The sequence below is a fragment of the Mesoplodon bidens genome, assembly GCF_964165515.1.
Source record: "Mesoplodon bidens genome assembly, chromosome: 3".
Taxonomy (NCBI): domain Eukaryota; kingdom Metazoa; phylum Chordata; class Mammalia; order Artiodactyla; family Ziphiidae; genus Mesoplodon; species Mesoplodon bidens.
The window spans coordinates 35580614-35597510 of NC_138178.1; the positions used below are offsets into that span (position 1 = coordinate 35580614).

Genomic DNA, 16897 nt, shown 5'->3' on the forward strand with positions numbered 1-16897 from the left:
GGTTAAAACACATGCACAATTCTACACAGCAAGTGAGGAAGGCAAATGCTGGGAGGAACTGTAGCTTCTATAAAAGGGGGAGAGGGCAAGAAAGCCTAGAAGAGGGGACAGACACAAACAAGGAGACAAGATGAGGACCACAGAAAGTCCGTTACGCTCAGGAGCTGCGTCAGCTGACCTCTTAAAGATGAGCTTCAGGATGATGAGAGAGGCAGCATTCATTGGGCAGATTCAAAAAAACTTTGTCCAAAATGTTGCCAGGATTGGAAACGAGTGACCTGCCAGAATAAGTCCCTTTCACAAAACTACAGGCCTATAAGGCCCACGCATGGAAAAGCATAACTGCTTCCGGACTTTGGAGTTATGGAGATCCGTGTTCGAATCCTGACTGTCCCGCTTGGCAAATTAGATAACCTCCGGTGACTCCGGTTAGCTTGCCCTGGGTGGGTCACACCGCATTGTGAAGGGCAGGCCTAGGGTGAGACCCCAACAAGGTCGCTGACTCCAGAGCGGTGCTCTTTCCAGCAGCCTGATGCTCTGGGTAGCGGGTCCCCTCGCGCGGCCGGCCCCCCGGCCTGGAGCGCCTTTGTGCCCCACTCACCCGAGAGCACTCGCAGAAGCGGCCCGCGGCCGGGAGCCGGGAGGGGACCAGTCAGCGGGAGGTGGCCGTGGGACTGGGGACGCCGGTGGGAGCGCCCCCGATGTGGCGCCGACGGGTGGGGAGGGGGGCGGCCAGGTGGTGATTGGCTGGGCTGCGGCTGGCAGCTCCGGGCCAAGAACAAAAGAGAGCGGGCGGCGGGCGGCCTCTGGAGTAGGCGCTCCCGCCCGCCCGGCGCGGGCTTCGGTGCTGGGGGAAGACGCACCCACCGCCCGCCCGCCGAGCAGCCGGGCTGGCGCGCTCGGTTTCTGCGCGAAAGCCGGCCGTGTACCTAGGAATTAACCGGCCGGCCCTGGAGGGGAGGGGTGGGGAGCGGGAAGTGGTGGTGGTGGGGGGGATGTTGAGCGCGCGCGAGAACAATAATAAGATCGTGTTTGCGGTCGCTGCCCGAGGAGGAATTCGGAGGAGGCGCGAGGCCCGGTGCTCACGCCGCGCCCGGGAGCCCGGGAAAGAGGCCGCCGGCGGCGGCGGCGGCATGAGGCAGGCGACGCGGCGCCTGTGAGCAGCGCGCGGCGGCGGCGGGGAACCTCAGCGCGGGGAGAGCCGAGCGGCCGGGGGCTCCCCTCCCCCGCTGCCGGGCGGTGATTTGCCGGGCCTGCTGCGCCCCCCGCCCACCCCTCGCCCCAGCCGCCGCCTCGCCGCTTCCCTTCGTCGGAGCGGCCGCTCGTCCGCCCGCCCGCCCGGCTCGAGGCCCGCGGGGAGCGCGGCGCAGTCCTTTGGCCCGCGGGGGGGCGGCCTCCCGGCATCTTCGCGGCGCCCAAGGACGACCAGGAAGGGGAGCGGCCGGGATGGCGCGTCCGCGGCCCCGCGAGTACAAGGCGGGCGACCTGGTCTTCGCCAAGATGAAGGGCTACCCGCACTGGCCGGCCCGGGTGAGTACGGCGGCCGCGCGCGGGCCCGCCCGCCCACCATTTTCCCCTTCATGATGGCGCGCCCGCCCCCTTTCCCCTTCGCCTCAGCCCGGAGCGCGGAGCCCGCCGCGAGCGGCCGAATGCGGCCGGGGCTGAGGGCGCGGGCGGCGCTACGCAGGGAGGACGGGGCCGCGCCGGAGGCGAGGGTTCTGGGCCGCGCCCGCACCCCGCGAGGGCCGCCATCCTTCCGCCCACTTTCGAAGGCGGCTCCGGCCCCGGCAGGCCCGCCACTGCCTTCCTCCCGGAAAGCCGGTGGTGACCGGGAGCCCGCGCCGCCGGGAAGCGGGCCTGGAGTGGAGCCATTGCTCCAGGCAGGTAGACACCGCGGTCCCGGGCGAACGTCGGGGTACGTAGGGGAGCGTAGTGCAAATGGCTGTCGGAGAGCCGGCTGGCGCCCGCGGCGCAAATCCTGGAAAGGGGTAGTGGTCATTCAGAGCCAGCAGGAGCCTCTTGGCAGTCATTCATCCATCTCTCGTTGCATCCTTCGCCATCCAGACTTGTTGAGTTTTCCCTGAGCGCGATTCCGGGTGCCCCGCCTGCCCTATCCTTGTTCTGGGGTACGTGCATCCTTGGTGCCCATGGTTCTTTTAAACCGACACCAAATAGCCGGGAGCTTGCAGCTTGGCACTGGCTGGTGTGTCCTGTAAGCTCCTCGTGCCTTTTCACCTCCATGTTTGTTTTAGGTCAGATCCCAGACCTTATCCTCGGCCTCCCACAACAGTCCACAATAGCGCTCTCTTTCTGTGTAGCAGGGTTTTCGCTGGGCTCTTTTCTCTAGAAAGCATCTGCGTGTAATACATAACATTAAATTTTTTTAGGCCCTTTGCTAACATGTGTGTTTAGTGTCTTAAAATAAATCCCTTTTACTCTTATAACAGTTGGCAGTTAATTGCTTGAAATAAGAAACAGTGAAAAGGAGGGTCAAAGCATGTTGAAGATTATGTTAGTAAACTTGAGGAATAGAAGTAGACATGGGAAATAGTGGCATAAATATGAGTGCAGGCTCTAAAAATGTATTATATGCAAGTGAAGGTACTGAGATTCCCCCCTCCCCCAAATACACCCATTCACAAAAGGAAGTGACATCATGGGTGGCCAGACTGAAATTTAGTGAAGTTGAAGTAATGGATGGACATAATCACTTTTTTTGTTTTTAGTTTGTCATGATTGTAAAATGGAAAGAACACTGGGTCAGGAATTGGGGGACCCTGGCATCTGGTCTGGGCTCTGTTATGGGCTAATCATCTCAACTGTCTGAATATCCATTTCTGCAACTGTAAAATGATCATCTCTAGGATTCCTTCCAACACTAACAACCTCAGATTTCAAGGGGAAAAAAACAGTCTTATTCAGATTTCGTGAGGCTGTGCAAATAACTTTTCTCCACATCTGAACTATAGGTTTTCCTTAAATAAGGCAAAGTTTTCATGGTGGAATAATGGGTTATTTTTCCTACTACAGTGCCATAATGCTTTGGGGCAAGATTTGTTACTTTAGGAGTCCTTTAGGGAACCCCTTGAGTATATTCGTCAAGTAAGAAATAAACAGCTATAGGGCACATATGTTTATACATAGTTAAAAGTGAATTAAAAGTTATTATCACCAGTTGGTCATTTTCTTGTAACACAATGGCTTTCTTTAATCTTACCTCTGAAAAATATCTCCTGAGAGTCAAAAAGAAAATAGACTTAAAATTTCATTAACATGTTGCTTGCATATGTTGGCCACCTGTAGTAATTTTGAAACAAAAAAGTGCTGCAGAAGTAGTCGTAGTTGTATATATAATTGTACATAAAATTCCTAGGAGTTATAATTCCACACCAAGGCAAAATGGAAAATAAAATGAGGAAATAAAATCAATTACATTGTTAGATAAGATACAGTAAATACAGGGGAAAAAATGTGTGTCTGTTCACATTTAACGTGAGCTCCTCAAGGGAAGGACCTAAGTCTCTCTAATTTTTAAAAAATATTTTATAGTGAGTGGCATGTTGTAATTTCCAAAGAAAGGTAAAGGTTAGAAAAAGAAGAAAGAGTTATTTGAGTCCCTACTGTCTGTTACAGTTGAATGTGTCAGTGTTCTCATTTTATTTTCATCCCAATTCTGTGAGATAGTGTCCCCACTTTATACCTAGCTATAGCTTTGTAGATGATGATATTATCAAGTATGGGGGGGGATCCTACTTATTTAAATTTCAAATATTATCCCTTGATATGAAGGCCAGCCATGTTGGGATTCTATCAATATATGGCCACAAGGAATGAAACATAGGAGGGAGAACATGGAGGAAACATTTCTTCAGGCTATGGGGATGAGCTTTCTGATGGTCAGAGCTGGTCCACGTGGCATGGAGAAGTGACTTCTCTGCTGTAGAGAAGACATTTGTTTTGGTCCTAGGAATCCCCTTGTGAGGAATGTGAGCCTAGAGAATTCAGACATATAGTAAATTTGATCAGGTTGGTTTCAGCTTTTGGCTGAGCTTCACACTCTGTGCCCAGGGTGTGTTCTGTAATCTAAGTTTCAGTTTACTAGTCTGTAAAATAGGGATAATTCTCACCTCACAGATTTAGTGTATGTAAAAGCACTAAGCAGCAGTACTTGAATGTTCCTATCTTTTTTGCTTTTTGAATTTCTAATTTTTCCCCTGTATCACTACACTATTTAAAATTTTCGGCTATTAAGTAGATTTGTTATTTGTCCAACATTTTATCATGAAAAATTTCAAACATAGAGGATTTTAAAAATGTATAGTGAACAGCTATGTATCTACCACCTAGATTCTGCACTTAACATTTTGCTATACTTGCTATATCACCTATTTGTTCACATATCCATCCCTCTATCCATACAGCAGTCCATCTTTTTTTAATGCATTTCAAAGTAAGTTGCAGATAATTTACTCCTAGACACTCCAGAATATATTTCATTAACTAGAGGTTAATATTTTAATAGATTCTTTATTTTTCCTTTTGAGGTAAAATTTACATAGACTGAAACACACTTACCTTAAATGTACCATTTAGTGAGTTGACAAATGTATACACTGGTGTAATGCAAGCCCCTACTGGGACAGAACAGTACCAGTACCCAAGAAAGTTCCCCTTTGCCTCTTCCCAGTTGATTCTTGTCCTTCTCCCTTTTCAGATGTATTATTTTAACATTAAATAGCAACTGGCTGTTTCTAATGGAGTATACTTACTGTATATGACTTTAAAAATTAGAAGTTCATTTATGCCTAAGGATTAACTAGCTTAATACTAAAAAATACTTACGCTAAAACAAGAGTCTCTGAAGCCTTTTTTTTTAATTTTAAAAAAATATTATATTTATTTTTTATTTTTGGCCGCATAGGGTCTTAGTTGAGGCACGCAGGATCTTACACTGTGGCATGCGGGCTTCTCTCTACTTCTTCTCTCCAGTTGTGGCGCGTGCGCAGGCCTAGTTGCCCCACGGCATGTGGGATCTTAGTTCCCTGACCAGGGATTGAACCCGAGTCCCCTACATTGGAAGGCGGATTCTTTACCACTGAACCACCAGGGAAGTCCCTCTGAAGGCTTTTGATTGTGTACCTTGTTGGTAAAAAAAAAAAAACAGAGCATGCATCTCTAATATGTGTAAATTTTCTTTAAAATTACATATACATGTACTTTGTACTATTATATGTAAGATAAATACAAAAAAACGAATAGGGATGACAGATGATATAGATGATATTTTATGTTTTAAAATTCTTATTGGCAAAATGTCATTAATAGTACTAGATTAAGTTTATATTTTAAAAAGTACTAATTTTTGGAATTTTTTTGCCTCCTCCTTGTGAGATCTGACTAGATTGTCACAGTTTTTATCTTTTAAAGAGATATTATAGAATAGAACTGTCAGCTTGGCCATTTCCTTGTTTGCTTGTGCTTACATTATTAGTGTCATCTTTGTAGGACTCCTTTAGCCACTTGTTCATTTAGCGAGAATTCTGTTAGAAGTAGGTGTTCCATAATTCTACTCAACCAGGCACACACAAATGGCAGTAAGTCACAGTATGCGTAAAGTGAATAAATATAACTGTAAATAAGCAAACTAGTGTTAATTGATGTATTGGATATTAGTAAAATTTACTTTTTAGGTGAAAGAATAAGAAACTAAGATAGAAGTTGTACTATTTTCTTCTCAGACCCCCTAAAATCATCTTGTGTATCCCCCGAGGTGTGAGTACTCTGCTTATGTTACCCCTGCTCTAAAAAATGGAAAAACAAAAAACAATACAAAAACCAAAAAGTCTTAAAGCTCTTGTGTTTCAGTTAAAGAGCTTTTTAAAATTTAACTTTGTATGAGAACTCTCAAACATCGTTAATAGGAGAGTAAGTCGATATAACCACTTTAGAAAACTGGCCTGATCTACTGTAGTTAAACACACGCCTGCCTTGTGACTTGGCAGTCTGTTCTAGGCATATACCCAAGAGAAATGGGTGTTTATGTCCACCAAAAGACTTGTACAGTAATGCTCATTTACGGCAGCTTTATCCATAATAGCAGAAGACTGAAAACAACGCAGATGTCCATCAACACGAGAACGGATAAGCAAATTTGTAGTATGTTTGTATAGTGGAGTACTACCCAGCAATAAAAAGGGGCAGACTACTGATGCCCACAAAAATATGGATGAATCTCAAAAATATAAGGTTGAGTGAAAAAAGCCAGACACAAGACAGTACATTCTGTATGATCCCATGATGTTCAAAAACAGGCAAAAGGGCTTCCCTGGTGGCGCAGTGGTTAAGAATCTGCCTGCCAATGCAGGGGACACAGGTTCGAGCCCTGGTCTGGGAAGATCCCACATGCCGCGGAGCAACTAAGCCCATGAGCCACAACTACTGAGCCTGTGCGTCTGGAGCCTGTACTCCACAACGGGAGAGGCCGTGACAGTGAGAGGTCCGCGCACCGCGATGAAGAGTGGCCTCCGCTCGCTGCAATTGGAGAAAGCCCTCACACAGAAATGAAGATCCAACACAGCCAAAAATAAATAAATAAATTTATTAAAAAAAAAAAAAAAAAAAAAACAGGCAAAGCTGATCAGTATTGATCAGTTTGTGGTAGGTGGAGGTGGTGGTGGGGTTACTGACTGGTAGGAGGCACTGGAAATGTTCTGTACCTTGATGTGGGTTTGTACGTATGTAAAAATTTATCAAGCTTGCACATGGGGATTTATGCACTATTATGTATATAATGCCTCAATTTGTGTATATAATGCCTCAATTTTAAAAACACACACTTTGTATGAGGTGGGGAAAAAGAAGAATCTAATACTCCAAGCTTCTTCATGGATTCAATTTCACCATTCTTAGCTTTCAGTGAGAAATTTTTTCCTTTCAGGCTTCAGTCCTACAAAGTTGCATCTTCCTATTCCCTTTGACTATTTTAGAAGCTTCATTTACTACTTCACAGCTTTCTCTTGAGGCTTCTTTGTAGTTCTGGATTCTGCCTCTGTCTTTTGCTTAATACTAGAGTCTGTCTATTCCTTTCATGCTAAATCATTCATTGCTCATCATATTTTTGATCTAGCTCTCCACCTCTCACTTGTTAAAACTTAAGAATAAAGCATTTGACTTACCCCTCTATGACAGTTCAAAGAGTTGAACTCTTATTGAACTTTTATTGAGTACCTACTGTATGTAAGGCACTGTACTAGATGTACCAACAGATTAAACTTGCAGTAATTTAAAAACATTGTAAGTGAATAATTAAAGTGTTTCCCTACCCTCTATTAATGTAAATACTGGTTGGGAATCCTCAGTTTCTGATCCATAGCACTTTCCTTTTTTTTTTTTTTTTTGCCTTTGACAGTAAACTGCTAGACTGTGAACCTTATTTCTGGAGACCAGGCTACATATTTTCAGAGAATCAGTTGACACTTAAATTCTTTTTAATCTCGACATAAAGTAATATGTTTATAATCTTTATTACTTTGTCCTGAGTCCACAGAAATCCATCGTTGGTTAATTCCTCAGGTAGAGTGGCACAGGCTCACTCAGCCTTTCCCCAAGAGACTATATTCACGTTGCCAGTTTGAGACTGGCAAACTGTCTCATTTTCTTCAGCTTAACCCTGGGAGCAAACAGGCAACTTAAACTCTCAATACCAACATTTACATTTTCCGTCAGCCAGGTGAATCTGTATATCTGGCATATCCCCTTTGGAATGCCCTAATGACTGCTTGTTGCCCCATGATTTGAAGAATACTAATTCTCTTAACTCCACGATATGAGATTGTATTTGATTCTTTTGGAAAATCATGGTTTAAAATGATATATGACTTTGTTGAAAATGTCTATTAGCATTAGAAAAACATTATAGACTAATATGTATAGTAGAGCAAGAGCCCAAATATTCCTGTTTATTAGAGAAATATTTTCTATTGCAGAAGAATCTCCAGATGTCTGATCAAAATATAGTCCACTTAATACGGTTGTTAGTCCACTGCAGAAAGATTTCTTAATCATTTCAAGCAGTACTGAAAGCATGGTCTGTGGACTGTTTGTTACCTGTCAATGACAAGGTAGATATAGAAATTGAGAGCAAGAGTTTAGAAACTTTTTTAGCATTTTGTTAGAGTAACTTTTTGTTTGTGAATCTGATTTAAAATTGAGGTTTGTATTTGTATGCCTTTTAATTTTAATTTTCTAATAATTCATCTTTAATGTATTTTATTAAAATGTCTGTAACTAATTAGAATTTTTTAAATTGCTCCTTCACCACAGAATAGAAGTACTGACTATAGAGGACCCTTAACAGTCAATAGTGTTCCTTGCACCGAAAACAATTTGCTCATACTGTAAACTATTTAAACTATCCTTATTTAAAAGAGAGAATGGACTGACCTTCATGTTATATATTAATTTCACCTGTGTAACAGAGTTACAGTTATTATACAAGTAATAATGTTCACTGTAGAAAGATTAACATCCCTAGACATACAAGCATCATGAATATGCACCTATATGTTTAGATAAATAATTTTTGTAATATATACAGTTTTGCAACCTTTTTTCCCCACTAAACACTGTATCTTTAGAAGACTTTCAATGGCAATCAATATGTTTTTATAACATTATTTGTAATAGCCATCTGGTAATTTATGGCATGGACCTATTTTTATAAATTATAACTACTTGCTATTATAAGACATTTATTTTATTTCCAGTTTTATACTATAAAAGAATGCTCTGAGAAACATTCTTTTGGCTTAATTGTTATTTCCTTAGGACAAGTCTCTGGAAATTATATTTCTGAGTCAAGGGGCATGTGCATGTTTTAAAGCTTTGTATTACAAAGATTTAACTATCCTATCTTACCCACTACCAGAATAAGAGAATACTTGTTTTCTCACATATTCATTAAAAGAGATGATTCAAACTTTTAAAAATCATTCTCAATTTAATAAGCACAAATATTTAACTGAATTAATTTCTTTGGTTACAAGTTAGGTAGAATATATGTATCATATATGACATTCTATCAATAATGTATATGTGTCTTGATTATCAAGTTAGAATGAGTATATATAATAACACTACTATGAGGTAGATATCCCCATAAGAGAACCAAGACTTAGCTTAAGAAATTCACCTAAAGACAACTTAATTAAGTGTCTTAATCCCAGACTATTAAGAATGCCACAGTGGGCTTACCTGGTGGCGCAGTCATTGAGAATCTGCCTGCTAATGCAGGGGACACGGGTTCGAGCCCTGGTCTGGGAGGATCCCACATGCCGCGGAGCGACTAGGCCCGTGAGCCACAACTACTGAGCCTGCGCGTCTGGAGCCTGTGCTCCGCAACAAGAGAGGCCACGACAGTGAGAGGCCCGCGCACCGCGATGAAGAGTGGCCCCCGCTTGGCACAACTAGAGAAAGCCCTTGCACAGAAACGAAGACCCAACACAGCCAAAAATGAAAATAAATAAATTAAAAGAAGGCTCAACATTAAAAAAAAAAAAAAAGAATGCCACAAGAACATAAGAAATGTGATATCAGATTAGGTAAAGGACTAAAGAAGCATTTGGCAATACGTAAAAAGACCAAACATACACATATGTGTGTTTGTAGGGCTCACAAGTTTCTGTGAAGCTGGAAATCTTCAGTCAGAGAACATTTACTATTGTAACATTTATTATATTATCTTTAGTCTATATCTCTTTGAAAGCCCTTTGACACAGGGCAATATAAAAATAAATATTAGTTGTGCATTTAAAGAAAGCAGAGACCCATTAAAATGAATTCTGAATGAGTAGCATGATGTTGACTTAGTGTAAGTTCTAAAACCTTTATGTGTGAGAGAACACATCTACTTTGAACATCAGGTAGGGTAGTTATGAGAGTTACTGGTTCAGTACAGCCTAGAAGCTAAATCATAAGAACTACTACTACTAGCCTGTGTAACTTCTTGCCAGTTTACTGCATTCCCAATCTCTGTAACAGCATTTTCCTATGTACAGTGTATCACTGCCATTTGTATATGTAATCTCCTTTCAGCTGATTAAAATGGAGGTAGTAATTGAATTTTTCTACTATATCTTCTTACTTGACAAGAATTTGCTGTAGTTAGTCAGGTAAGTACCATCTGTAGGGTTACAGAGAGCCACGTAGAGGTTAAAAAGAGTGAAATAATCTAATGATTGGTGAGCTCAGACATTTAGAGTGACATCCTCCAGATTTCTGAGCAAGACTTCCTGCCATGTTGGGAAGGACAACTAGACCAGGAGTTAAAAGATAAGCACCTCGGGCTTCCCTGGTGGCGCAGTGGTTGAGAGTCCGCCTGCCGATGCAGGGGACACGGGTTCGTGCCCCTGTCCGGGAAGATCCCACATGCCGCGGAGCTGCTAGGCCCATGAGCCATGGCCGCTGAGCCTGCGCGTCCGGAGCCTGTGCTCTGCAATGGGAGAGGCCACAACAGTGAGAGGCCCGCGTACCGCAAAAAAAAAAAAAAAAAAAAAGATAAGCACCTCATTCTACCGCTCTCTTGGTTTGTTAGGTTTGGGCATCTTTTTTTATTACAACCTCTTTGTAAAACAGGGAGAGTGATAATTCTTAGTCTCACCCTTTTTCCTAGTAATCAAATGTGAAAATATACATGAAGAAAGTGTTTGCTAATTAAGTACCTAATAACCTTCTAGAAACACCAGACCTAGTAAAGTCTCAGTAAATGTTTTTGTGGTTTGGCAAGTGTGTCTTTCAACGGTTTCCTTGTGACTTTATAATAGTGAGTTGGCTTTAGGCTCTGGGAGTTGTGGGGACTTCCCATTAATATTACCCCTCCAGATTTCTGAGTGTGATGAGCCATCTCTAGAGGGTCCACATAGCTTCAGGATTTGCGGGCAAACTAAGCTGGACTTCGTTGGCAGATAAACGGTGCCTATGAATCAACTACTCCTCCCACTTGATCACTGAAACTCAAGCTCTGAGTGGATTCCCTAAGCCTGATTATAGTCTTGAAGGCTCCCCAAAAGTGGAGGTACTGTTTCAAAGTAGACTGGGTAATTCTTACTAACATATTAGTAACTTCTTAGTTTCTATCAAAATATGTTTAAGATGAGAGTTGTTGTAAGTGATGGGTTCATTTAGGTTCAGTAGTGGTTAGCAAATGTAAAAATGAGTTTCACAGAGATTGAAAAACTTTTATGTAGGGAAAAATGTCAGAAAATAAACCCGTGCCTTTAGAGCTCTTCTTCCTTTTTGTCACTGAAGTAGACTTTTGTACTAATGACATCTTTAATTTTGGAGGAAATGCATATTTAGAGGGAGCAGTGTTATGAATTCTCAGTTCATTTTTTTTTGGAGTTAGCATATGTTAAATGGATAGAAAATTAATTCCCTCAAGACTTCTGTTTGACTTTGAAAATGAGACCAGCTATTTTCAAACAAGGCATAACTGTTCTTATCTCCTTCACTGGACTGCTACATGAGGATTAAGTCAATAATTTTGAAAAAGTATTTAGACCTTGGAAATGAGTCATTGTTGCTGATTGATTCTGTTGCAGTCTAGTCTAGTGGCTTTCAGACTTTTTGGACTGTAACTGACAGTGAGAAATAAATATTAATTAATACACACACTAGAAAAAGATTTTTACCAGATCATACTATATGTGATGCATCCTGATGTTTTTATATTTCATTTTGTATAAAATCAGGTTGTAACCCACAAAATCAGTTTCACTGCCTGTAGTTTGAAAAGCACTGGGCTGGTCTGTTAGGCCAAAGGGAAATTAACCTATGTGAGTTATATATGTTTATATAGAACAGTAGTTGGATTTTTGAGATGAGTTAATAGTCCTGAGCTTTTTATTCTGCTGTAGCCATAGTCCTACATGGAGGTCACATGAACATAAGAAATGAAAGTTATGTTAGGACACTTAACCAGCCTGGCCAGTATTTTACTTGATCTCCAAAGGTATACAGATCAAATATTTCTACTCTCATTTCCTTCTATTCTTATAACTGCAAATATACCTACAACTTTCTTAGCTTTTCTCTATGAAGCTAATTATAGTTTCATACATATGGCTAGTTGAGGGTAATAAGCTTCATACATTGGAAGCTGTCAGTGATAAACACTGACTATCTAGTGTTCCCCTAGTGTTCCCTGGCTGATAATATTGAGGTTCTGGGGTTTTCTTGGGTTTGTGAGACTAGACTGTGGAGGTATCAGGCTATCTATGACTGGGATTGATGGGCTTTTGTTAAGTCCAGAAAACCTATAGGTGGGGTAGGTTTGTGGTACCCTTTGAGGTGGATGTAAAGTCATGGGACTACCACATTTCTAATGGTGCTGTATTTTCTTTACAATCACTTTTGTCCAATCAAAAAGATTTCCTTGGGCTTCCCTGGTGGCGCAGTGGTTGAGAGTCCGCCTGCCGATGCAGGGGACACGGGTTCGTGCCTGGGTCCGGGAAGATCCCACATGTCGCAGAGCGGCTGGGCCCGTGAGCCATGGCCACTGAGCCTGTGCATCCGGAGCCTGTGCTCCGCAACGGGAGAGGCCGCAACAGTGAGAGGCCCGCATACCGCAAAAAAAAAAAGATTTCCTTGCTACTATTTAGATAGCAGCAGTCTCAGAAGAGACAATCTAATATTGATGATAGTAAGACACTCTTCAATTTCTGAAAAGTTATAGTAAGCACAGTTTTATATCTCACATCTGGCTGACTGACTCACACAAAATAAGTACACTTCTATTGGAAAATAGCCCCACTATACTAAGTGGAAGTATCTGGTTAATCTTTGTGTTAAGTCAGGTATTCAAGAACTCTGGTGGTTCTCCGCTCAGCTTTTTGTCACTGCTGTTGTTCACTGGCCCTATCTTGTGCTAGGTGGGGTGGCAGGTGAAGGACAGAGCCTTTGACAGAGTTATGAAATTTGATGGTCTCCATTGTTCATTTTTAATAAGCTCCTTGTCTGGGGCAAATATTTATTTCACTACAAGGGATCAGGTAACCCAGAACAAATGTGCCCCTTGTTTTTAATATTGTCATAAAAGCAAATTACAGAAGTAGGGCAGCTCAGCAAGTGCGGGCGGTTAGAGAAGTTTGTTGAAGTGAAATAGAGATGATGGTGATTGAAGACCCCCTCCTTTCCGCCACTAAAATTGCTTCTCATTCAATATTGTAAACTCTAAAAAATAAGCCCTTGACCTCTCCATTTTCTCTGGGTATCCCAGCTACCTCCTGGCTTCACTCCTTCCTTATCCAAAGTAGACCTACATGATCACTTGAACTGCTCTCACCCCATGCACACTTTCATGCATTCACCCTACAAACTCCTGCTGAGACCAACTAGACATAATCACAAAGGCATGCAGACTGGGGCTGCTCCAGGATTAATTTCAGTTAGGTCCTCAACACTGCTCATCACTCCTTTTACTTGACCCGGGTCGGCTCCTTGTCCATCTTCCCCAGGTGTTAGTAGATATTTTTACTACCCTCTTCCAACTCCTTTCCCCTTATTTTCAGCAAATTATTTTACTTTCATATTTTATATGTTCATTTTCAAGGTGCAGTGGAAGAGCAGGAGCTTTATGTGCAGATAGAGCCATGTCTGCTTACTGTGTCTCTATCCCTCAACAGATGAATGACCTTGGGTACCTAATCTCTGTTTTGATGGACTGTAAAATGGAGACAATAATGCCTTCTTTTCAGGGTTATTTCAAGGATTTTGAACATAAAGAATCTGAAGTTTAACAGATCATCAGAAAATGTTTTTTTCCCTCTCCATCGCCTCTTCCCCATCCTCCTTACTAAGACCCTCCCCTTCTTGCTTGACCCCACCCTTTTCCTTTCTTCATTCAACATTCAGCAAATATTGATATTTTTTTGAGTGTTTGCTATGTCCCAAACATTAACACCCTAATAGATGCTGGGGGTAGAGAGGTAACCTAAACAAAGTTTTGTTCTCATAGACTTTAAGTCATCAGCCTCTTCCCCTTTACTGACTTTCTCTCTTCAGACTAGAAAGAATAATCTCTCCTATCTTCCAGGCACTGCTCTCTCTGCTTTCCTTGGTAGCCAAGCTTCTTTAAATAACTGACCTTACTGTCTCTCTCTCACCCCTCTCCCAGAAGTCACCATCACCTGCCAATTAATAGAATTCATTTCAATCCTAATTGTTGCCTCTGTGGAAATTAGCACTGCTATTAAAAAATTCTCTTCCCTTGACTTCCCTCCTGTGTTTCTTTTGGAAGATTCTTCTGCTTCTCTAACCATACCTTTACAGGTTCTCTTTGGCTTCAAGCCACCATTCTTCTAAATTTCTGTTTCAGGCCCAGACTTACTATTGTGAGCTTCAAATCCATACATCCGTTTACCTACTAGGCAGCTCCATGTAGCTGTCCCTAAGGTACCACAAATTCATCATCAAAAGTAATCTAGCCACCCCTCCCAACCCAAGTATTCCTGTTTTACTTAAAGATTACTATTTAGCCAGTCACCCCCAAAAACAAAGACCTCACATTATCCTAGATGCTCCTTATTCTTTGCCTCCAACATCTTATTGATCACATGATGATGTCAAGATGGGCTGTGCAAACGGAGGCCTGGTGGTAGTTCTGATAGAGAAAAATAGTGTGAAATTTGATTCATTATACAGCCCAGGGCAGCGTAAGAGTGCTAAACACAAAAGAACCTGAGGCGTATTCATGTTGTAAACAGGATGTAATTCCAGCAAAACAGTATGACATTAAATTATTAATTTGGATTTTTTGGTGTCATTTTATTTCTACTTAATATACAAATTTATCTTGGTTTTATAATGTATTGTTATAATAGTAGTACTGTTATATTTGTGCACATTTCAGAACATTATAAAATTTTATGACAGCTGGGGTCCACATCATGTTGATATAGTCCTTTTTTTTTTTTTTTTTTTGGTACGTGGGCCTCTCACTGTTGTGGCCTCTCCCGTTGCGGAGCACAGGCTCCGGATGCGCACGCCCAGCGGCCATGGCTCACGGGGCCAGCCGCTCCGTGGCATGTGGGATCCTCCCAGACCGGGGCACGAACCCGCGTCCCCTGCATCGGCAGGCGGACTCTCAACCACTGCGCCACTAGGGAAGCCCCTAGTCCTTTTTTAAAAATTTATTTTATTGAAGTATAGTTGATTTATAATGTTAATTACTATACAGCAAAGTGATTCAGTTATACCTATATATACATACTTTTTCATATTCTTTTCCATTATAGTTTATCACAGGATATTGAATATAGTTCCCTGTGTAGGACCTTGTTGTTTATCCATTCTATGTACAATAATTTGCATCTGCTAATCCCAAACTCCCAATCCATCCCTCCCTAGCCCCCCTCCCCCTTGGCAACCACAAGTCTGTTCTCTAGGACTGTGAGTCTGTTTCTGTCATAGGTAAGTTCATGTGTCATATTTTAAATTACACATATAAGTGATATCATATGGTATTTTATCTGAATTGCTTAGCATGATGACTCACTTAGCATGATAATCTCCAGGTCCATCCATGTTGCTGCAAATGGCATTATTTCATTCTTTTTTATGGCTGAGTAATACTTCATTCTATATATATACCACATTTTCTTTATCCATTCATCTGTCAGTGGGCATTTAGGTTGTTTCTATGTTTTGGCTATTGTAAATAGTGCTGCAGTGAACGTTGGGGTGCACGTATCTTTTTGAATTATAGTTTTCTCTAGATATATGCCCAGGAATGGGATTGCAGGATCATGTGGCAACTCTATTTTTAGTTTTTTAAGGAACCCCCATACTGTTTTCCATTGATGTATTCTTTTATTTATGATGTATTTCTTATTTTTCTAAGAATTACTAAGAATGGAAGTTAAATTTTGTCAAAGTTAAATTTTGTCAAATTGAAATAGTCTTGTAAGTTTTCTCTTTTGGCCTTTTTATTAATTATATATTTTAAATATTAAATAGTACCTGTATACCTGGAATACACCTTACTTTGTTTCAGTACAGTAATCACCCCTTATCTATGGGGATACATTACAGTACCCCCAGTGGATGCCTGAAATTGCAGATAATACTGAGCCCTATGTATACGTTTTTTCCTATACCTATGTACCCATGATAGAGTTTAATTTATAAATTAGGCATGGTAAAATATTAAATAAATAATAAAATAAAACAGTTATATCGGGCTTCCCTGGTGGCACAGTGGTTGAGAGTCCGCCTGCCGATGCAGGGGACACGGGTTTGTGCCCCGGTCCAGGAAGATCCCACGTGCTGCGGAGCGGCTAGGCCCGTGAGCCATGGCCGCTGAGCCTGCGCGTCCGGAGCCTGTGCTCCGCAACGGGAGAGGCCACAACAGTGAGAGGCCCGCATATCGCAAAAACAAAACAAAACAAAACAAAACAAAAACAGTTATATCAATACACTGTAATAAAAGTTATGTGAATGTGGTCTCTCTCAAAATATCTTATTGTATAAATTTAATGCCTTTTCCATCTTAACTAAACACTTATAATGCACTATGGCCATAACTTTTGCAGTTTGGAGTGCAACAGCAAAACTAGCATGAATTTCTTTTTCCTTCACAATTTCATGGATAGAATATTCTTTCATACAGTAGATCTTAGCAACTTCAGCAAACGGTATTTTTTCTCTCCTTATTAGGTCGAGAACTTTCACCTTTTCACTTAATGAAAATACTTCACAGCTTCTCTTTGGCATATCCAAATTGCCAGCATCGCTACTCTTATGCTTTGCGGCCCTCATTAAGTAAAATCAAGGCTACTTTAACACAAGCACTGCAGTACTGCAACAGTTGATCTGATAACTGAGACAGCTGCTAAGTTATTAA

At 41.8% G+C, this 16897-nt stretch overlaps 1 protein-coding gene across 1 annotated transcript in view; it reads left to right on the top strand.

The window, feature by feature from the left end:
- Positions 1-1032: 1032 nt before the first annotated feature.
- Positions 1033-16897, top strand: part of HDGFL3 (HDGF like 3) — a 77308-nt gene continuing 61443 nt past the window's right edge. The window contains exon 1 of the mRNA XM_081229000.1: positions 1033-1530. Coding sequence (XP_081085126.1) covers positions 1447-1530 — 84 coding nt within the window. The 5' untranslated portion in view covers positions 1033-1446. The remainder of the gene's footprint in view (positions 1531-16897) is intronic.